Genomic DNA, 22,213 nt, shown 5'->3' with positions numbered 1-22,213 from the left:
AAGCCTTCTAAAAAAGCTGTTTGCAGTGCACGAAGCAAAAGTATAGACTTCGGTTCTTGTGTGAACCGAGACAGTATCACCCTTCCACCACGGGTAACAGTATAACAGATGCGTATAATTTTTTACGCTTCGGTTTTAACATAACCGAGGCATATATGGCGCCTTCGTAACTCCTTTTTTTACTAGTGAACTCCTTGTCTTTAGTAATGAGTATCTCATGGGAAGTATTTTTGTCTTATGGGTTTCGTCATTTATGTTTTTTTATTAAAGTTTTTATTTTTGTTTATGATCACGACTGTTTTATTTTATAACTCAGTCATGATTTTACATGAATATCTTTTTTCTTATATTCCATGTTTATCAAAATCAAACATTTATTCTCATCCAATTCATCTTTTTATCAATAAAAAAACTATATGAAATGGATTTTTTGAACGTGTTTCAGTTTTTTTATATCAAGTGAATGCTTTTTTATTAAGTTGGGGAAGAGTTAGTGATTAGTGAAATCAAATTTAAGACAGAAGTTGAGACACTCAGGATAAGATTGAGTTGTATAAGTTAGAATGTATAGGTTAGAAGTTAAGTGAATGATAAACTTTTGTTTTTCAATGTTCTTGAATTTGTACAATTCAATCTTATTATGGAATGGTCTAATATTTGTCATAAGTTTGATTTTTCTTTTGACTAATTTTTCTTTAACTTAATCAAAATCTTTTGTTTTATAAAAACATACAAAACTGTAAAATTAAGAAAGTATTTATTTTATTGTAATTTTTTTTCATTTGATACATAACTTTTTATTTCGATCCTCCTAAGAAACTAGCATAAATTTACATCAAGGTAGGGTTCGATGTAAATTTAAGTCTAATGTTAAGCTTTTATCAAACATAAAAAAATTCAAAATAACATAAGTAAAAAGGGTTTTATGGTTGGTGTTATATTTTCCAGCTGAAAATATTCAAAAGAATCTGTTATGAGAATTTTCTGCTGAGGAAAAAGGCAATTGTTGGCTACGAGGTCGGCAATAGGAATAGTCTTTAAAGGTATTATTAGAGTATTAATTTGTGAAATTCAAGAAGTAGAAAAAAACAAACATTACCCTCAAACTTATATATCCATGCATATAGGGATTTGTACTTACAAACTCTCATAACTAAATATTAATTAAAATTTGAACAGAATGAAAACTCTATCCACTACAAATATTTTTTTATTATTATTTTGTTGAGTTGAAGTCTAATATACCATTTTCAACATTGATACGCATGTTATCCACTATCTTACTATGTATTACTTTATGTAAAAGTAAAGGGAGGCAAACCAAGTTCTTGAGCACCGTACCCATTAGAACAAGATGGGGTGTGATATAACACAAGTTCCTTTTTTGTCAAAAAGTAGTGCTTAATTATGATTATTGTTTTTTAATACCAATAAATCATGTTCATACTTCTTAATCTGTCCATATCTGACTTGATGTTGGGTAGGAGTACTAATAAATTTAAATATTAAATAAAGTCTTTCGAGATTTTCTACTTGTGACAGTAATGTTCTTCTATCAATAATATATATTAATTTAGGTTGCTTTGTTGAAGAGGGACAGAGGATTGAACCAATCCCCATGAATAATTATACGCAATCTGACAGGAAAAAGAGACTTTTGTAGACTAAATCTTTATAGGATCAAACAAGAGAAAATTGAGAATGTGTATAAGGTGTTATTTTATGAAGAAACAGTCCATAATAGACTGCTGCTGCTGATATTTCATAAAATATTATACAAATAATCAAGAACGTGCTTCAACTGAGAAATTTTTGGAATGCAAAACGAATAGGATGCTAATTGGTTCTGTTTATAATTACTCAGTTAAATCTTAATTATAATTACTCAGTTAAGTCTTAATTATTGGCTAATACAAGGGATGCAGATTAGTTCATATAGGTTGTACAAATTTTTTTATGATTTGTGAAGTTAGTGAAGGAGGAGTCAAATTATTTTAATATGTATTAGTATAAACTTTAAACTTAACTTAATTTTATAACATATATAAAATAATGTTTGTATTTACTTTAGTTCATATGAGAAATCTATAATATATATTTTTTTACATGGAAACATATACATTTTAAATAATAGACTAAGTAATAATAATGATTTATGTAACATCCCAAAATTATACAGTCATCAACTATATATTTAGAATAATCACATTAATCAATAAGGCAAAACAGTTTTAAATATAAGAGAATCAGAAATTCATAAATGGCCGAACGGCCTTTCATGTATTAATTAACGAGCGTTTACAAAATGTATGAGGACGAACGGTTTACAAAAATGACCGAACGTCCAAATATTTACAATCAACAAAAGAGCGCTCGCTCACAGCCGCTCGACATTCTAACTATACTACTAAAATAACCGAACGCCTTTACTGTTCGGCCTTCACTTCAACTTCTACTAAGTTATCTTCAGCAATAACTTCTTCTTCAAGCGCTTGCTCCAGAGAAGCCTCTCCATCTGCTCACATCCACACGGATGATCATCGCAAGGACATGACGGATATACATATACAGACAACACAAATGGAAAATGCAAGGGTAAGCTTATTGAATTTAATTCAAATCAAACATACTGTTCATACATATCAAATACACAATCAAATAAGTCACAACACGTACATTTCATTCAACCATTAACTCAATCAAAATCCTGATACTAGACCGACCGTCCGGACTTGTATGAATTCTGTGTAGCTACGACGTTCGTGCACCCAGGTGGAAGAGCTGGAATACTCGTCAGCTGCCACCTGAGGTTAGTCCGTTCTGTCCAAGTTACAGTTATGGACTAAGACCTCCTGCCATTCCCACACATGACATACTCCTCTCTACTTGAGACCGAGCACTCACGGAATATCAGGATGACCCGCCAGCTAAGCTTACCACATTCATACTTTACAAAATCTCAATTTCCATTCAAGAGTCGTTCCTCCCTGGAACGCTCGTTCAAAACCAACCATCATTTATTTCATCTCATATAATGTTCATCATTCATAATCTTTCACTTTTATTTTCATTTTTGTCTTTCAGTCCAAATACATAAAATCACAACGTTCAGCCCTCTTTATAACGAGGACAACCATGAGGAACGAGACCGAAGAATTTACCTCGTTCCAAAACAGAATAGGACCGACTACCAGATAGATGGACGATCTGTATTAACACAGATGCTCGACACTGTCGGTCGACCCAAATGGACGACCTGTATTAAGAAGGTTGCTCGACACTGTCGATCGACACAGATGAATGATCTGTATTATCAAGGTTGCTCGACACTGTCGGTCGACACAGATGAATAATCTGCATTACAAGGGGTGCTCGACACTGTCGGTCGACACAGATGAATGATCTGAATTACAAAGGGTGCTCGACACTGTCGGTCGACACAGATGGATGATCTGTATTACAAGGAGGTTCGACATTGTTGGTCGACACAGATGAAAAATCTGTATTACAAGGGGATTCGACACTGTTGGTCGACACAGATGAATAATCTGTATTACAAGGGGGTTCGACACTGTTGGTCGACACAGATGAATAATCTGTATTACAAGGGGGTTCGACACTGTCGGTCGACACAGATTGATGATCTGTATTACCAAGATTTTTCACGAAAAGAGTAAGAGCGCTTGGTGTAAGACGGAGCACTACCCAATAGATTACTATGTGTAAGATCGACACTGCTCATTATGAGCTCTAAGTAAAAGACCTACATAGCTCATGCTCGACCAGAATCCTTCACAAATGAAAGTATTCCAATTCAAAGAAGTTTACTAGAACACCAAACGGTCGAGAACCGTTTAATGTCGGACATACGTTATCATAGGGAAGTTGGTATTCAAGTTTCATTTACATTTACTCACTTCTAAGCATGTATATTTCATATTCACACGTATCACCCATATCATACATTTCAACCAACACATATCATATTCATTCAGTACAGCAACGTTCGATCATGCATACTCGACCAATATACACCTCATACTTATGATTATATACCAACAATCACATAACACCGTTCATACTTCATGCGACACACATAATGTTCATACAGTATAAGACAAACATACGAATTAAATTTAATAAGTTCCCTTACCCGGATTGTAGTGCGCGTTCTAAGATGAGTGGTTTCTACTTGACCAAGGTGACTTTCTATCCTCAACGTTCCTCTTAAACTCTTCCACTAAAAGTTACAAAAAGAAGACGAAAGAACTGAGTTCATGCCCATGCATGCAGTTGGGTCAAAGTTTGCAGAGATTCCAGAAACGAACGTCCAAGTGAACTTACCAGAACTGGAAATAGTTCGGTTTGATGGAAAGCTCAGGACGTCTGGATCTCCTCTTCGGTTTCTGAAATTGGATCGGAGAAGGAGAACGTGAGTTATGGTAGAGAGAAGAATGGAGGTTCTAGAGAGAAGGTAGAGAATTTGAGAGGTCAGAGAGTTTGAGGAAGAAGATGAAGTGTGCAGAGAAGGGGAAGAGTTTTCCAGAAATCAATTTTCTTTTCTCTTCCCAGGCAGGACGAACGTCCACTCGCCGGCTGCCACTTGGATCCCACTAATGTTTTAGAACGTTCCAAAGTGACACTTGTCAGCATGCATGCAGTGTGAGTGTGAGTGCGTTTTAATGGAAGGGTGTGCGTGTCACGGTGCATTAATGGGAGCATAGTGGTGACTCAGCGGAGAAATTATTGGGGCGTGACAATTTAATATAGGCTTAGTAAATGATAAATCTTTTTAAGATGTATTTCATATATATGATTTTGTTACTATAATAAGATGTAAACTTTAAAACTAATTCAATCTTATAAAATTGATTTATAAATTATGATTTATATTCATTTATATTTTTTATATATTAAAGATGACTTTGAGACTACAATAATATATGTAAATTTTAAGTCTAACTCAATCTATCTTATAAAATTGATTTATAAGGTGTGATTTATATTCACTTATATACTAAAACTTTATTTTATTTCTACTCTACATGAATCTTTAACACAAGTTTTCACTCTAAATTTTTTTATCATTTTTTATTCTTTTGTTGAATGATAAATTGATAGAACAAAATAACTCCTGCATACTATAAGGCAAAGTGTGAAATGGCATGTAGAAACTTTTGTAACAAAAAATTCATCCATATAATTAGTGTAGAAAACCTAATTTCATCCTGCTGCAGCTATTTAACTAATCCTTAAACATTCGAGAATCTTCTTAAAAGGGATTGTCTAAGTAGGAAAAATGATGTCCTAAGATTTGAGTCCATACTCAAGTGAAAGTGTTTAGATTAAAACCCCACACCTACGAAAAAGAAAAGAGTTTATAATCCTCAATCACTTATGTTAAACCGCATTAGCTTTATTTTCTTTTGTTTAGGACTTTGTTTTCCAAACATCTATTATGTTTCGAAAAAAAATTAATATCTTCAAGAGAATATAGGTTATGTGTAAAAGAAATTATAACGTGGTTCAACCATAAATTATCTTTATAATAAATTTATTAAATTTTATGATATTTATTTTTAAAATCTTATCAGTAATGATTTTTTAACAAAAGTTTGGGGTGTTATGGGTCGTTTGGGGTGACAAAGAACTGCAATATTCAAAGCAAAGAACAAAAGTTGCACTGCCTTTGAAAAGTATGAACATTTTGAATGCTTTAAAGCATTAATGACCCCTAAAAAGAATACAATTAGTGGGGTCATGCTTTTCAAATTCTCTTTATCTTTACTTTTTCTTCCCTTGTAATGATTTATAGATCATATTTGTAAGATTTAAAGTATCCAAAACGACTGGTGCAATATCTTGGTATCTAAAGAACCTTTTGGCCGTTGGGATGCGTTGTGCAATGATCATAGGTTGGAAGTTTATGACGATAAAATAAAGTTAAATAAAATGATAATATATGTACCAAGAGTTCAAATAATTGACAATGGATAGAAGCGACCAGTGGACACCAACATTACTAGTTGCGAATGAAATTGGATTTAAACATTTTAAGTAAAATTTTCAATTTAAGTATTATTCATTAAAGAAAATATAGTTAGAACGAGAAAATCAGTGAATGTTTCATATTTATATTATTATCAGTCTGTTGCAGCCATTTCATGAATATTGAACATATACCAAATATCTTTTATTGAATTTTCTGTTTTCAGAGTATAATCCAATATTATCAGAAGTTTTTGGTAGAATGAAACTGTTCTCTAGAAGCCATGTAAATTTGTTTGAGTTCTCTCGTAAAGTGAGATTTCTGACTTAGTAGGATCTAAATTAAAAAACTTTTTATACTATTGAGGCAAGGTAGAGATAGTGGCATATGAGATTGGCATGGAGACAAAGTTTCCACACCTTGAGCTTTTGCAGTCTTTAGGAAAGAAAGAGGGAAAACAATAAAGTTTGAATGGCTGTGTTCCCTTTATGCTTAGAAGGCCACCCTCTTTTTAGTTCTCTCTTCTTTCTATTATTACAAGTGAATGTTTGCATGAAAGTAAGGGATTTCTCGGATCTTGAACTCCCAATAATCAGTGTATAATTGTGGACATTTCTCTCAGACACATTCACAGCATCATCTGTGCAGTGACCTTGGATCCTTCAACTAGCTGGGGACAAACAAAGATGGATCCATAAGGTCATTAGTGGGAGGAATGTTTTGTAGGAATGACCTTTGTTCTAAAGGCTAAGATGACCAGTCAAAAAGGGAGGTTGCCGTTCAAGTTAACGAGGATGGCTACAGAAAAGTTAAAAGATTGCAAGAAACACTGCTTACAAAGTTTTTGAGGTCCTTCCTTATTTTGGGCTTCAGGTAAGGGCTTTGGGAAAACACAGCATGTAACAAGAAGTCCATTTTCCTTTCTCTTTCATCATATTTATTTCTTATTTCTCATCATGCTAAATGTACCAAGCTACATGTAATTTAACATTTCAGTTTTAGCATGTATAAGTATAATAAGTTCAAGAAAATGTGTAATATGGAGCATTAAGTATATTTTACCTAAAAGTACAGTACCACGTCATATGATAAAAATATTTTACCCCAAACAGAAAAACACACTGCACATACATTAATATGCTTATTCGAGTTATTAATACAAATAGGAGATAAATAGATATTTATCTTGGATCGATGTCACCACTTCGACAAATTATGTTTCATCAAATTATATTCTAGTATTCATCATAGCCACAAGAAATAAACATTCTTTTATCAGCAAAATAATACATTAGGGGTGCAGTAATTGCGAATACGGGCCACAACAAATAAACATGATAATACATATATATGTTTTACAAATATCGTGAGGTACGAACATGAAGTCGCATATACAGGCCCATATGATAAAGTTTGTAGTATTTTGCAAGGATTTTTGTTATTCACACACTTGGGTCCTTCCCAAACCTCATAAGCACATGCGTTGCAAGCATTGACCCTCTGCGAGTCATTTCTGCTATTCGACCTAGAAATGGCACCTTCGCCGTTTCTCTATTCGTAATTGGTTTTCTGTCCCACCTATTAGGTGTGTAAACATAAAATTTAGTCACATAGGTTTAGTTATTATTGCTTACACTAAAACATTGAAGAAATATATTTACATTTTTGTTTTTGGAACATAGAAATATATATTTACCCGAGCCTTCAGTTAGTTTTCGTAGGTATAGAAAAAACAATATATTGACTAGTTTCTACTGCCCAAAATGATGTATAATTTATAGTTTATTGAAATAATTTCCATCCCAGGAAACTGGGTGCATTTGTGAAGCCAGGAAGTTAAAATGAACCAAATAATAGATACAAAAAGATCTTGCACTCCTGAAAAACAAGCAAAGCCCTTTTGCAAATTTGCCCGTCCTTTGCAAGTTCTAATAACCAATTTGCTCTGGCTCAAGTGTCTAAACACCGAATTTCAATTGATCACGACTATGTAAAAGCTTACTTAGTTGAAATGCTTTTTTCCCTGTATAGCAAAGGTATTTACAATGCGTGTGCATTTTTAAATAACTATAAATTATTTAAATTTTAAAAGTAATAATTAAAGATGTATATAGTTATAAATATAACTATAAATAAAATAAATTTTAGTCATTGAAATAAAAAATATTATAAATAATATTGTGTAAATAATATTTTTATTATGAGCAATTGTTTAAATTTAAAAGAGTGGTTGATAAAAGAATAAATAATTACTTCATAATGAATAATTATTTGAATTCAAAAAAATAGTTACTAAAATAATAAAATTGAAAAATATTTTTTTTATAAATTATTATTTAAATTTAAAAAATAGTAATTATTAGAGAAAAATTGAAAAAAAAAAACAAAAAAAAAGGTGTATCCTCTTTATATATAGTTATAGACGTATAGATAATATATGGAAAAAGTAAATAATAGATAAACTAAAATATAAAATACGGGCTAAGTTTTCAAACTTGAAAAAACCTTAAACATTAATTTAACTAATAAATCCTACCTTCCCTGTACATAAAACTCTTTTTGACTATGGTAAACTATTTACATAAGTACTATGATTAGTGACACTCTCATCTCACTCTTCTCCGTAATGATTTTTTTCTTAATTAATTTATTAATTAATGCGAGGAGAGAAAACTGTGATTATACAACTTATCTTGAAGACTTGTTGCTAATCATCTTTTCCCATCATATGAGAGGAATTATGTTATTAAATTACAACAATGGTTGTATATTGACTAAAACTATAAAGTAATTAAAGATACTAGGTAGATTTTTTTTTCTATTTTGCTACTGCTCCAAAGGGTTAGGTGAGACTAATCTAATATGCTTTTATTTCTCCCTCAAAAACACGTGTTTTATGTAAATTTCTATTTAATGGACTTCTAGTTGATAGGTATATATAGAGGGCTGAATTTATGGTGCATATGTTTTCTAGGATAAAAACTAGTTCATTTATTATCTTTTCTTTAAATGTCAAAATATATTTGGTCCTAACTGCGAGATATTTATGTGAATTTGCAGTGATTTTCTATGACTCATTTAATTATTTTTATTAAATTGTAGAATACTTTATTGAAACTTATCTAAGTAATTATTGTAATTTTTATTATTTGAATGATTTGGAGAATGATAAATTATAATAAATTTCAGCAAAATATTTCATTGTAAATTGTCGTGCACTCTAGTTGAGGATATATAAAATTGATGGATAATTCTTTTATGAAATATATGAAAAATGTTATGCATAATTTTTTAATTAAAAAATATTTTGATATAACCACTAAGGAGAAGTTCTTCTCGTATACAAGTAGTCCTTTTACAATTCTTGGACATTGGTTGGATTAAGATGAAATTCTTCTCGTATACAAGTAGTCTTAGTCTTGCAACTTGTGTTAGCATTGGTAGTTTCTCTACATTTTTTCGTGTATAATTCTTTATATGTTAAAATTACGAGAGTTATTCTTTCTATTGGGCATTTTGAGACTTGTTTAGATATGTTTGGCTAGAAAGTGATTTTATAGTTACGCAAGACTTTACCCAATTGTTCTTTGGTCTCTTAAAAAAAAATTAAAAAAAATGTTTGAATATATGTAAAATAACGGAGTTTAAGTACTCTATTACTTCTAGGAAGGAAAATCATTCTAAAAATAAGTTAGTTTCCATAGGATTAGAAAATAAAATTCATTATAAATTTTATGATACTATATATGTCATCTAAGATTGCTCTTGATTTTTTTTTCATAATAAATATAAAGTTTCTATATTTACAGTTGTTTAGGTTCTTTTTGAAAAGAAATTTGCTATATATCTTTTGTGCATGGACTTGGTTTCAATTCTCATATATTTTTTTTTTATTTTTATTCATTAATTTTTTTCATTCAAAAAAACATATTATGCTAGTAAAAATAATTAATGCAAAAAAATTGAGAAATAAAATAATTTTTTTTATTAGACATCATATTTGATTATCGGGAGGGAAAAGAAAAAAATTTAGTAGAGAAGAGAAGAAAGGCAAGGAAGGAAGAAATTTCAATTATACATTACGTTTGACGGAAAAATTAAGGAAAACATGGATTTTGATGGAGTTAAGAAAAGACAACAATTTATTTTGTTTGATTCACAAGGATAAGAGAGGATTAAATTACTTTTCCATCCTTATAATTATAAAATTAAACTGTAAAAGTATGCATATATAATAACCATTAGAGTTTGCTATCAATATACTCTTGCTTTCTATTTATTATTTAAAAATTTATTAAAAGTTACAATTTTACGTAAGGATCCGTTAAATGAGAATCCTTGCGAAATTTAATAATTTCAATCAAATAATAAAAAATATGTTCAAATGAAGTGCGTTAGGTTTTGAGTCGATTTGATTTTTAAATCAAACTAATTTCAGTCTTCAGTATAGCCCCTGGTTATAAAAAGAAAGTGATAAAGAATTTTAGTCTTCTGTAAATTTTTCTGTGTTCAGCCCTATCAGACATTTTTAATCATGCCTTCTAAGTCAGAGGAACTAATTCTCTTCTAAATTTTAACTGCACTCAATTACTCAGCTCTAAACTCATCGTCTTCATGTTAAATATCGAAGTATACTATTAAGAACCTTAACCCAAAAAGATATTGAAGAATAACCTGACCTAAAAATGTTTACTTCGTCAGGGACCACGATTGGTTTATATCTTTGGGACAAGCACTAAAATATAATCATTTCTACAGTTACTTGAAACCACCATTTATCAGTTTGTATGAAAAAACATGCTCCCTCTCTTCATGCACATGCAGAATTGCAGATGCAAGTATACACATACGAGCACATAGTGGTAGCATGGCATGAATGTTTTGTTATGACTAACTAAATAGATGCGCAAGATTAAATTACTAGTGAATGTTCTATTCAACATTCACTCCATATGTTCTATTCAGTGACAAAAATATGACTTAGACACTATAGGATAAGTTGCAAATATTTCTGGTACTATTAAATTAAAAGTAAGGAGTCCTATATAATCCTTAAATGTCATATTGAGTTTTTTTTTAAGGAAATCAGAAAACAGTGTGCTCAGTAGATTAATACATACCAGTCCTCATGGCGAACGATTTTACCCTCTTCGAGATACAATTTGATTAGCGATACCATGTTTATATTCCTCCCCAAGAAGTTATAGTATTGTTTATTGTCAATTAATATCTGTAAGCAACATCCATCATTTTGGATCATCCAGTAAGAAATCAAGAACGCACTTGAACTTTTAAACAAAACAATAAATTGAAGTACAACATACACTACATAAATTAAATGACACCAGATTTACTAACCTCTCCATTTCCTGGTGAGACCATATATTCTTTGACACTGTATTCCACAATCTTTGACTCCTTAAATAACTGGGGTATATGCAGACAAAAAGAATTTGGAAATTAGCTCAACATTAAACAGAAAAAGAAAAGAGAAATACCTGAAACAAGATAAATTTGATCAAATATTACCATTAAACAAGTCATTATAGGAATAGCTAATTGCTTCTAATATTAAAAAAAAAAACTTCTTCCACTCTAAGGAACAAAAAGGAAAGACATTTCCTACTGTTAAATTACTTCTATCACGTGCTTGAAGACAATAACATGATAAAAGCCCAAGGCTTATCAATATTACTCATATCTTGGTGATACAATGTCAACAGAGAGATAACAGGGTCACAACAAATTGCAAGCAGGAAGTATTTCATTGTTCAACAATTTAATTTACACATAATACTCTCTTTGTATCATCCTTTCAGTCAGTACAAAATGTATCAAATAGAAGCTTGAATGGAGTCTAATTTATTACTGGTAAGTGGCACATTCATACAACCAACTATACAGAAACTGTTATATCTTGAACAGAAGTTTGTATATCTTTTGACAACTATCACGAGAACTAAATTTTTGCTTATAAGTGAAAATCAACTTATCCTCCTAGCTTTCAGAAAAATTAAATGACAGAGCTTCTACAAAAAATAAAATGCATAAGTTGATTTTAATTCATCTATCTTTTCCGATAAGTACTTAGCGAGAAATTTAGCCTGATGTTCTGTAACACACAAATATTTTGAGGCAATTATTCATTCGGAAAGATGAGGACTCTGTTTAGAACATCCAAAGCAATATAAGAAAAAAGGAAGTAATGAAAACCTTGGGAAGAGAATAGAATGCTGATTTGATCTGTTTCACCCTGCAGTAAGTGTGAATTAAAAATTCAGCGTGTAGTGAGTATCTGAGGTAAAAACGAAAGACATAATAACAAAACACGCATGCTCACCCGCGAGCACACATAAGCGGATCTTCGAAGGAGGCATTAGCAGCATAGATGTCAAAGTCGTGACGCGTTGCGCATGATCCATATCTGAAATGAAAACACGGCTTCAAATTAAAATGAATGAATACGAAGAGAAGACTGGCTGGGAAAACAGATAGAGCAGAGATGGAAGCAGTGAAAAAGGTTACAGTACAGATGCAGAATGTGAGGCATTAAGCCATCGGCGTACTTGGTTGCATCGTAATCGAAAGTCTCTTTGAAAGCCCTCTCCCTGCCTTCAAATTCAAGAAAACAAAGCGAAATGAATCGATAGCTTACAAAGCATTCAAGGATGGTTATTGTATGATATTACCAGCAGAGTCAGTAGCCATTGCAAAATTTCTCGGAAGGGAAACCCGATTGTTGACGAAGCGCTGATGCGCGCTATATACCATTCGTGGCACTGTAGCCATCAACGTGGCCATGCTTCCCTCTCACACTCCTTATATACGTCTTAAATCAAGTCTAATTGCATTATTAAAATTAATAATATAATGATACAAATTAATTAATTCATCAATATAGATAAAAATTCATCCATTTACGTAACAAAAATATTAAATAACAAAAAGAAACATGAAATAATAATATATCCATTTAACTAGTTTTTTTTTTTTGGATCGACTTTACTTAGAATCCTTAGTTATCATCAATTATGCAGGAATATAAAACTAAAAATCTCTTTCTATTATTATTAATAATATTATTATTATTATACGATATATAGTTTAAACCGGTCAAACTAGATTAAGTTTTGATAAATTTCTTTTATAGGTGGAGTTTATTTTCCCTAATATCAAACCTATTAGGTTTTATGGTTAAAAGGAAGAAGAATGAGTTTTTTTTTTTTACTTAAAAAACTTTATTAGAAATTTAATTATAATATTTTTAATAATAAAAGAAAAAAACAGGTCTTTCTGTAGTCAAGCTATAGCTTCGTCACATGTTAAAAAAATGCATAAATTTTAATTTTTTTCATGTAATTTTGATTGGTGATATGGGTGAGATGAGTTATTAAAAAAGTCCTAAAACTTGGATTAATACATAAAGTGTTTGGGTCAACAAAAAATTATAATTAAGTGATAAATTATATTGCTGGATGATTGCTCTTGTCATTTAAATTTTTTATTTTATATTTACTTTAAATTAAAATTATAAATTCTGGCCGCAATAATTTGATTGTAAGTTCTTTTCAAGTCGTATTGCTTCTTTAATTTGTAACCCTTACAATTTTCTTTAATTTTAGTTACTCTGACAATTAACATAATTTATAGTTGTCTTTCATTTTTTGCTAATGTGGCATGTTTTAACGTATTTAAACGAATAAAACTAAAAGTGAAACGTTTAAAAATGAAGACTGCCAAAAGTTCATTCATATAATGTAAGTAACAAGAAGTACAAAATCATCTTTCAAAATTGATGGAAGAGTATCACAAGAAGTCCCAAAATGAAAACTGCAAAAATTTCCATTCATATAATCACAATCACTTGTACACCCAAAAGATACAAATCAATGCTCAAGTAAACCAAGATTCTATAATCAAACATATTTGCTTTGAAGACTAACACCTCATGCAACAAATCAAATGAACCTATACAGAGAATGTACGGAAGCAGAAAAATCACCATCTTATCACACTCGTTGCAATATCCAAAACACGAAAATGGCAAATTCCTTTTCGGCCAACAAATGCAACCTGCTGAGTTATAACAAGTGAGAAAAGAAACAATGCATATAATAGTAAATACCATCATGATAAATTAAACAACATCTACCTTATTAGCAATTATTTTATCGTTTAGTTTCATTCATGTTTTTTCCTTCAAAAAATTCACCCAACATGCGGTCTAAATCTTCTGCAGTGTATTTGATGTACTTCTGTGGATTCTTTCCACTCTCCACTAGTGGCCTGTAGTACAAAATGTTCCCAATCATGCATAATTGCAAAATGAATGCTCTTACAAAAGCCATAAGCCATCAAATGCAAAGATATCAAAGATGAATGGTTAAATAGTTATCAGTAACTGGATAAAACTGTGAGGAAGTTGAGGGAAAACTGGAGGATTCACATATAACAACTGAGATATATTCAGGATAAATTTCAGTTTACCTACCAAAAAGTTACATCCTAAACACTTTCAGTGCACAAAGATTACAATACAAAACACTGGAACTGTTGACACTGGAAAACCAAGTTGATTTGCATAAAGCATAGAAGAGAATAAAGAACAATTTACCCCATGTTTTAAGGATAGGAAAAATACCTTTAATCTCAAATTATTATAATATTTTTTTCTTTCATTATTCATGCATTTTTGTCTCAAGGGGACAAAGCCAACTTTGACCTCCATGAATACTAATTCCCTACATAAATAGAAATGACAGAATAACGTTTGAAGTGAATCTGAAGGAGAACAAACCCAAATCGTTTGACAAAGGATCTATAGGCAGGCAACAAGACTTCAGCAACTGCAAGCCTGAGAGACTCTCGCAACTCAGTGTCCGGAACTGTCCATTGAGATTGCTTCTGATGAAGTTCCTCAAACATAACATTGAATGCCTTAAACCTGACCACAGTATTATACATAGACATGTCAAAAGTAGTAAAGAAATTACTCTCCCAAAAGAAGGTCCACAATAAGCAACCGAAAAGCTACCGGTCTTTAACAATTGCTCTTGAAGCACCGCTGCTGCTTCCAGTTGCACCATCACCACCAGCAGTACCACTTCCACCACCTGAGGAGGTAAGGCCCTGAATAGAAAGGCACTGAAGAATCTGCCAAGGAAAAGAATTGTAATTTAGGGAAGGCACAGTGCCTGCAGAAATAATCACAAATCAAGTAGATGGCATACGAGGCTTTAGCCAAATGATTGCAAATAATTCTACAGTACGAAGAAGACATTACTTGCATAGAAAATTGATTGAAAAAGAAGATATACCATAGTTCTCGGACATTACACTGAATTTTATTACTAATTTGCCTTTATAATAAAAGCATTCAAACACGAATCAAGTCACTTCAAAATCAGTTTTATCAACACTTAACCAAACATGCACTAAGAAAGCCACGATGCATTTAACAGTCAGCAAGGCACTAGAACAACACCTTTGCCCAGGCATTTCTCTTGTATTGATTAGCGTGCTGCTGCACAATTCTCCTGTGTCGTTGTACCCAATCATCTCCCAGTAAATCCTTGGCTTCAGATCTAAAATAGAAGAGGATCAGGAGAAAAAACAACTTTGAACCATCAGAATATAATACAAATATGATTCAGTGAAATTAATAACCAGATCATGTAGAAGACATGCCTTCGAACCGATCTGACAATGTAATGAATATTGTTCATGAGAAAAAGATGTGTCAATCCAAGGTCTTTATACTGCTTTGATTTCCCATCTAAATTAGTTTGCAAAGCTTGCATTATTCGCACTGTTACAGATGCTAGCTGTGAAGAATCATTACCCCCTTCAAATTCCTGAAAAAGTTGCTTCAAGGTGGATTGGTAGCTGCAACGTTTAAAGAACTCTGATCAGATCAAATATGTGAAGATCCTGAAGAAATGTACACAAAATCCCACACATTGGAGCACAGGACAAGCTTAAGCATCACCTTCCTTAAATACGACAGGAAAACTGAATTTTAAGAAATAATTTCTCTTAAATATAAAAAGTTGAAATAGAAGCATGAGATTGCTAAGTTCCCTGAGCTTGTCCCAGGATGGAGAATTTTCAAATTTTAGAAAATTTGAAATGCTTAAATTCTTTTAATTGTTTTGATTTAAATTTCTTTCATTTTAAATGTCTTGTTTGGATATATCACTTTAAATTTCTTAAATTATAAAGCCTTAATATATACAAAAATAAATAGATAAGGTTTTAAAAAATTGACATTGACGAACTTACTCAAATAAAAACTTCAGAAAACAACATAGCCGAACTTACTCAAATAAAAACTTCACATAGTTAATAACATAGCTTGTCAGAGGATGGACAGTTCCATCTGTTACAGCAGTCTTGGTAGCATCTTTCTCAACTGCCTCTTCAAAATCTCCGAAGGTTTCTTGGGCTGTTTGTGCAAGACGTTTTGTCAAACTAGTTGCAGCTTCTCTTATTCCAAAGCAAGCTTCGCCTTTAAAAAGAGTTTCAATCTGCAAATTTGTCAGGTAAAATAGTTTATCACAAGATTATAACACCACTACAATTTACCTAATACTAATTTTATGTACAAAACAATGCCCAAACCTACTCTGCATGATAAATGCTGAAATGTATCATATCTACGGTAGCGATTAACCTAATCTTTTATCAGTTAGAGGTTGAAAATAAAAAACTGTGGCAGATGACACTAACATGGACCCACACTAAGGAGAGAATTAAAATACTTTAATTGACATAAATCAGATTCTAGACATGGGCTGGAGCAGCTGTCTGAGACTTTTTTTATATTTACTACAGTTTTTTTCTCGTTCATGCTAAAAGCAGTGAATATAAAATAAATCATTACAAAGTTGATCTCATAAGTTTTATGAAACCAATACGCCAAAGAGATAGTAACAAGATTCATGATTTTGCATGCCAAAAGTCATACCTCAGAATGAAGCTCTTGCATTATTTCATACATGTCCAGAAGTACAAATAACTTTTCTGGGGATCTCTTGCTTTTGGCAATTGCTTCTCCAAAACTGAGTAGCATAGAAACACTGTTTTTCGTCACCTCAGCAAAGCACTGTTCACTGAGTGAATCAAAGCCTTCAAATATCTGATCGCAAACTTTCCTCTCACCAGCAAACAACAATTTCACCTGTTCATGTATAATTACATTTTTGAAAGAACCTAAAAAAATAATGAAGAGAAGAAAAATACCATCAATCCTACTATCATCTTACTGCTATACGCATGAAATGAATCCAGTTTCCAATTTTAGCTTCCAAGATCTCCCATTGCAGCTTTTGAACATCATCTTTGTTGAGTTTTTCAACTCCAAGTTTTTGAAGGCTCTCTTCCAACACATTAGAACGGGCATCCCTACATAATAATGATGATGACAACCATAACTAAGTTGTAGTAGCAATATTAATCAGTGTTGGAATTGAGTATGATAAGTACATTTATGAACTACACGTAGAGGTGTAAAAATCATGCTGCTTAGCCAACGCCATAAAGCCCACAAAATTATGTTTCGCAGTTCAATTTATTTTCAAGCCTCCCGTGCTCCCAGCATGAATTAGACTGGGTTAGAACAGGTTAGAGGTAGCAATCTAACAACCTGCTCAGGACCTAGGAATGATGTCCTTACTGCCACGTGACTGTAATTTCTAGTCTGTACAAGATTCTAGAATCCAAGCATAAGATAAGTCGTCATTTTTTCCAGGGATCAGTGACAGTGTCAAGAAGACCTCACCCACAGTGCCCCACATAGATTAATAAATGGATAATGGATCAATCCAATAACAAACAACCTCAAATTAATAGCGGTAATCTATTACTAACAGATTGAGGCCCTCATGTTATCAAGCATTTCTTAAGATATAAGCATAGTAGCATATGCAAATACATGTTGGGATACCCATGCACAGGGCTTTTCTTAGATAAAAGTTCTGTTTTATGTTGAGATAACTTCCATATCCTTCTTCCTAAAAAGAATCCTACAAAACTAGAGCTAGAAATAAAGGACAGCCCATGTGTCCGAGACATACCAGCACCACTAGAAAAGAAAAGAAAAAAAAAAACATGCCTAGAAAATTTACTTTAGAACCCCTGACAGTCAAATGATGGGTAAAACAAACCAACCAAGGTTAAGTTTTAAAAACAGAGAATCCCAGAGATTATTAGTAATGGTTGCCAGTAAACTCACCAGAACAATGACAACAGAATGCTGAAAATGATAAAGATATAGAGAATTCTTGAATAACAAGCTCTAATTATTGATCCATCAAGTTACAAGCTAGAAACCTAAGAAGACCACAGAGTAAGGATATTTAACCTTCTACAATTCTCAAATGTGCTGGATTTAATCTTGTTTCACATTTTCTTTCCCTTTATTGTCCTCTAATGTGGCTGAATTTTGTATCAAGGTACAGATAGTACCGGTTCAATACTATAGAAAAATTCAAGTTCTCGAGAGTAAAAGGATTGAAAAGAGAGTTACAGAAGGAAGAAGATGGAGACATATAAAATGTTACTAAACAAATTGCATCTGGCCAACATCAGTGTATACTAAAGAATAGGGTAATCAACTGTGTGGCTCAAACCAATGGCTCCCCCATTAACATCTACAAGACAACTCTCCCAAAATCTAAAACACTGGTAGGCCTATGAACAATTGAATTCTCTACAAGGCCAAGACACTTCCCTAATTCACAAGACATTCGCTAATAGTTTCCACCCTATACTTTTAATATTAAATGGTGAAATTTTAGCTTTCATGCTCATTACAACTTTTCAAATATAGAGCTCTATAACAAGGCAATTCCAACTTTTCCTTCTGTAAGTCATAAACAAGTAAACAGAGATCACTACCTGTATATTTTGAGTAACTGTTGTTGGTGACCAGCTTCAACCATTTGCTGAGCTAAATCGTGTAGCAGTGGCAAAAATCTTGGTGGTATAAGAGCAGGAGGGGTATATACAACAGCATCGGCATTATTGTTGTGAGACTCAGAATGGTGATTAGAAGGTATCTTGCCACTGGGACCACCCTCATGGTGAGGTGATCCTGATGAAGGTCGCATTGAGTTTGGAAGGCAGTCAAAGAGACGCTCAGGTTCCACAGGTTTGCTATAATAACACAAATATAAGTAAAATTTTCTCAAAGCAGGTGAAGAAAAGAATCACACATTTATTAAATAATCAAACTTCATAAGCAAATTGCCACAGATGACTCAAGGAAAAAATGGCCGTCTATGAGAAAAATCATACTATTAAATAATTTGATGATATTTTAATAATAAAAACCATCATGTAACTAACAATTACCAACCACCTACAGCATCAACACACTTCAAAATGTGGACTTCGGTTTTATTCAACGTTGTATGCAAACAAAGCAAAAAAAAATGAGAAACATCTAGTAATTTTTTATATTAGCAGCAAATAGTTGGAGGAAGCAACTATTAAACAGGTAAGTGTTCTTGTTTATCATTAAAGATTGGTTTATCTAATGAAACATCATTCTCTTGACAGTCTTCCAAAACCATCAATGATTATTAAGTACATGTAGGCAAATAATTTTTACACCAAACCTGGCAAAAGATGAACGTTAAGCACAAACATAAATACCTGTAAGATAATAATAACTGCCTAAACTCATCTTCTAGCTTTGAAATAGCCTTAGCTAACAAATTATTAGCATGAACAACAATGCCATCAGTGCTCTTAAAACCCTTCTTACTGCCAAAAAACTGAATATTGCTTCTCAAGTTTTCAATTGCTTGAAGATAGTTTTCCAAGTCTTCATGTGGCCCTTTAAGTATTTTTGCCTCAGCCTGTACAATAGATCAATGTCACCATAAAAAAATGTAAATAGCATACCACACATCTTCTAAAAAACAGGAGGAGAAAAGTCCAGAAGTTGCATCCTGTAAATAAAGTTTTAAGTTTGAGGATGTGAAATTTGTTCTACCCATCCTCTTCCAAGCTTGCTAAAGTATTAAGGTTCAGCTTAAAATAAAGTATAGTGTAGCCCTTCACAACTATAAATAAAGATAGGAAATGAAGACATGACTTGGAGGAGAAAAGAAAGCAACAACTACAACAATAAAAGTCTTATTCTATTATATAAGGTCAGCTACATAGATCACATGAAGTCATTCAGCTCAGTTAAAGACCAAATTTTCAGAGTACACACATTTTGTATCATGTGCTTCCTTGTGTGGCGGCCATACATCTATCTTGACATTCTCATTTATATTACTCGCACCTTTTCTCCTATTGTCCATTTAAAGCCCAACATTAAGCACCACAATATATATAGCAAGGTGCAGTGAAGTTAAATAGCCACTATTGCAACAATCGCATGCAGGAATTTCTCAAATATGTGATTCCATATGTGTCCCCTATTGCGGACATTATCATTGTTGAAGTTGTGGTGACATATGTCTTGCGTCCTCTTGGCATCTCTGACAGGTCTTCCTCCAATTGAACTTTTCAGTTGATATAACAACAACTTTTATGTATTTTATTTTTATTTACGTAGAACTTATTATTTTACACATATGATCCAAGTCATATTTCCTCCTGTCTCTTGATAAAATTGCAATGTGTACGCTCTATGTTACTCTACTTAAGAGAAGATCCTTTGATTCCAAAGTTTGTCTCACAAATCTAGTTTAAAGTTAACTTATACCCTAGTTCCTCAATCAAATCTACATCTGCTAAAAAAACAGGCAACTAGGGATAAATTTTTGTGTGTACTAAAGCACATCTAAATTGGAGTTCTTACACAAGCAGTTACCCCATCATAAATGTTCTGTAACATGGACAGAGGTCATGTGAACTCCTTTCTTTATTTTCCAGTCTTCCAACTGTTTTCTGGGCACTCAATCATAAGTTTTTTTTCAAGTCAATAAAAACAACATTTACAATAACTTCATAATGCAAAAATCAGTTAAGTTGACCAAATGAGACAAAGGTCAGACCTTACAATTGACCGAAGCAACACAGGCAACATACAAGCATGCCTTCAGCTAGATGACAGAGAATTTGATTTTGTGATTCCAATTCATCAATTCAATAGAGTAACTTAATTAAAAAAGACTACATTACGAAAAACATATCACAGAGGTTGAATCAAATAGCACCAGAAAACCAACCTGACGATATTGATCAAAGTGAGCCAATATAACCTCCGCAGCCTTCAAAGTCCTATCAATATTCTCATGAGCCTTCCTAATGGAATGAGTTCTAATCTGCAAACCCAGATGAAAAGATCCAACTTTCAACCACCCTCCAGATCCCATTTTGAAAAATAAAGAACCCCCCAAAACGAACCCCCATTGCACTCATGTCAAAAAAAAGTCTGCCCAATCAAAAACCATTTACCAAAACCCCATTTTGAAGTCAAACAAAGCAAACCGTTCCCAAAATCTCCCCCATTTAATGGAGAACATGAAAAAGGGTACCTGAGTTGGACGCATGGCAGTTTCAAGTGCCGAGAGACGGTGGTCGAAGGAGCCTAGAATGGTGACGACGTTGTCCGCGATGGTTTGACTCTTCTGCAGAGACTCTCTCATCATCGCCGCTTTTTCACTCAACACATCAACACCTGCCACTGCAATTCCCATCTTCATCTCCTTCTTCCTTCTTCCCCCTTCTTCTTGTTTAAGTTCAGTCTCAGAAAACCATAACCGAGAGAAAGTTGAAGAAGAAATCAGAGACTATTGTTGGTAGAGTATTTCAATCAGTTGAAGAAGCTGCGAAGACGATGTTAAAGGATGGTCCCACATTTGCCTGTACTGGTGTTTGGTGGCACTTTTCTGGTCTTTTCACTGTTCTCTCGGATTATTTTTCCATGAAAAATCAACTAACCATTAAAATAAAACAACCAATTTTGCTGTATTTGTAAGTTTCGTACGTTGGGACTTGGTTGTTTGAACATTCAGCTCTTTAACAGAATATCTCAATTTTTATTCCTATTTTCAAAAGAATTTTCCATCTTATTTAGAATAAAAAATAGTTTGAAAAAGGCTTCCATTTATTACTTGGTTGTTGTAGAATATGTATTTAGATTATCATTCTAAGATAATAATAATAATATATATATATAATATGTAACTTGTGTAAACTAAAAATTACAAAGTAACCCAAAAGATATACATTGAACATTTCTAATAGGTGACGATAGAAGAT

General features: G+C 32.5%; 2 protein-coding genes across 4 annotated transcripts; both read right to left on the bottom strand.

The window, feature by feature from the left end:
* Positions 1–7,237: 7,237 nt before the first annotated feature.
* Positions 7,238–12,822, bottom strand: LOC124828405 (Nuclear transport factor 2 (NTF2) family protein). Of its 2 annotated transcripts, none has more exons than XM_047301692.2 (7): positions 12,679–12,822; positions 12,520–12,601; positions 12,330–12,413; positions 12,203–12,242; positions 11,348–11,416; positions 11,110–11,219; positions 7,238–7,567 (listed from the first exon to the last, which is right to left on the bottom strand). In XM_047301692.2, the coding sequence occupies exons 1-7, from the start codon at positions 12,788–12,790 to the stop codon at positions 7,432–7,434; spliced, it is 633 nt and encodes a 210-aa protein (XP_047157648.1). In that variant the 5' UTR covers positions 12,791–12,822; the 3' UTR covers positions 7,238–7,431. The 2 variants fall into 2 exon arrangements, with proteins under 2 accessions (XP_047157648.1, XP_047157649.1); XM_047301693.2 differs by having other exon boundaries at positions 12,556–12,601.
* A 991-nt stretch (positions 12,823–13,813) lies between these two features.
* On the bottom strand, positions 13,814–21,892 carry LOC124828406 (exocyst complex component EXO70A1-like). 2 transcript variants are annotated; one of them, XM_088096036.1, is made up of 13 exons: positions 21,487–21,892; positions 21,178–21,273; positions 19,646–19,851; positions 18,887–19,144; positions 17,254–17,392; positions 16,956–17,168; positions 16,310–16,515; positions 15,677–15,874; positions 15,474–15,573; positions 15,024–15,142; positions 14,787–14,933; positions 14,142–14,275; positions 13,814–14,065 (listed from the first exon to the last, which is right to left on the bottom strand). In XM_088096036.1, exons 1-12 carry the CDS (start codon positions 21,652–21,654, stop codon positions 14,158–14,160), a joined length of 1,968 nt encoding a protein of 655 aa, XP_087952162.1. In that variant the 5' UTR covers positions 21,655–21,892; the 3' UTR covers positions 13,814–14,065; positions 14,142–14,157. The 2 variants fall into 2 exon arrangements, with proteins under 2 accessions (XP_087952162.1, XP_047157650.1); XM_047301694.2 differs by having other exon boundaries at positions 13,814–14,062; positions 21,487–21,891.
* Between the last annotated feature and the right edge of the window lie 321 nt (positions 21,893–22,213).

This window comes from Vigna umbellata, chromosome 8 (genome assembly GCF_029865625.1).
Source record: "Vigna umbellata cultivar VRB3 chromosome 8, Vumbellata_1.0, whole genome shotgun sequence".
Taxonomy (NCBI): Eukaryota; Viridiplantae; Streptophyta; class Magnoliopsida; order Fabales; family Fabaceae; genus Vigna; species Vigna umbellata.
This window is presented reverse-complemented; position numbering and strand designations above follow the sequence as displayed.

Bases quoted from the DNA above. Each gene is read 5' to 3' on its own strand.
- LOC124828405 (XM_047301692.2), bottom strand. From the start codon at position 12,790: ATGGCCACGTTGATGGCTACAGTGCCACGAATGGTATATAGCGCGCAT. The intron at 12,414-12,519 runs GTACTGTAACCT...TTTTCATTTCAG, and splicing joins ATGCCTCACATTCTGCATCT to ATATGGATCATGCGCAACGC. The intron at 12,243-12,329 runs GTGAGCATGCGT...CACTTACTGCAG, and splicing joins CCGCTTATGTGTGCTCGCGG to GGTGAAACAGATCAAATCAG.
- LOC124828406 (XM_088096036.1), bottom strand. From the start codon at position 21,654: ATGAAGATGGGAATTGCAGTGGCAGGTGTTGATGTGTTGAGTGAAAAA. The intron at 16,516-16,955 runs GTATGACTTTTG...ACAAATTTGCAG, and splicing joins TGCAAGAGCTTCATTCTGAG to ATTGAAACTCTTTTTAAAGG. The intron at 15,143-15,473 runs GTGTTGTTCTAG...TTTCCTTGGCAG, and splicing joins AGAGAAATGCCTGGGCAAAG to ATTCTTCAGTGCCTTTCTAT.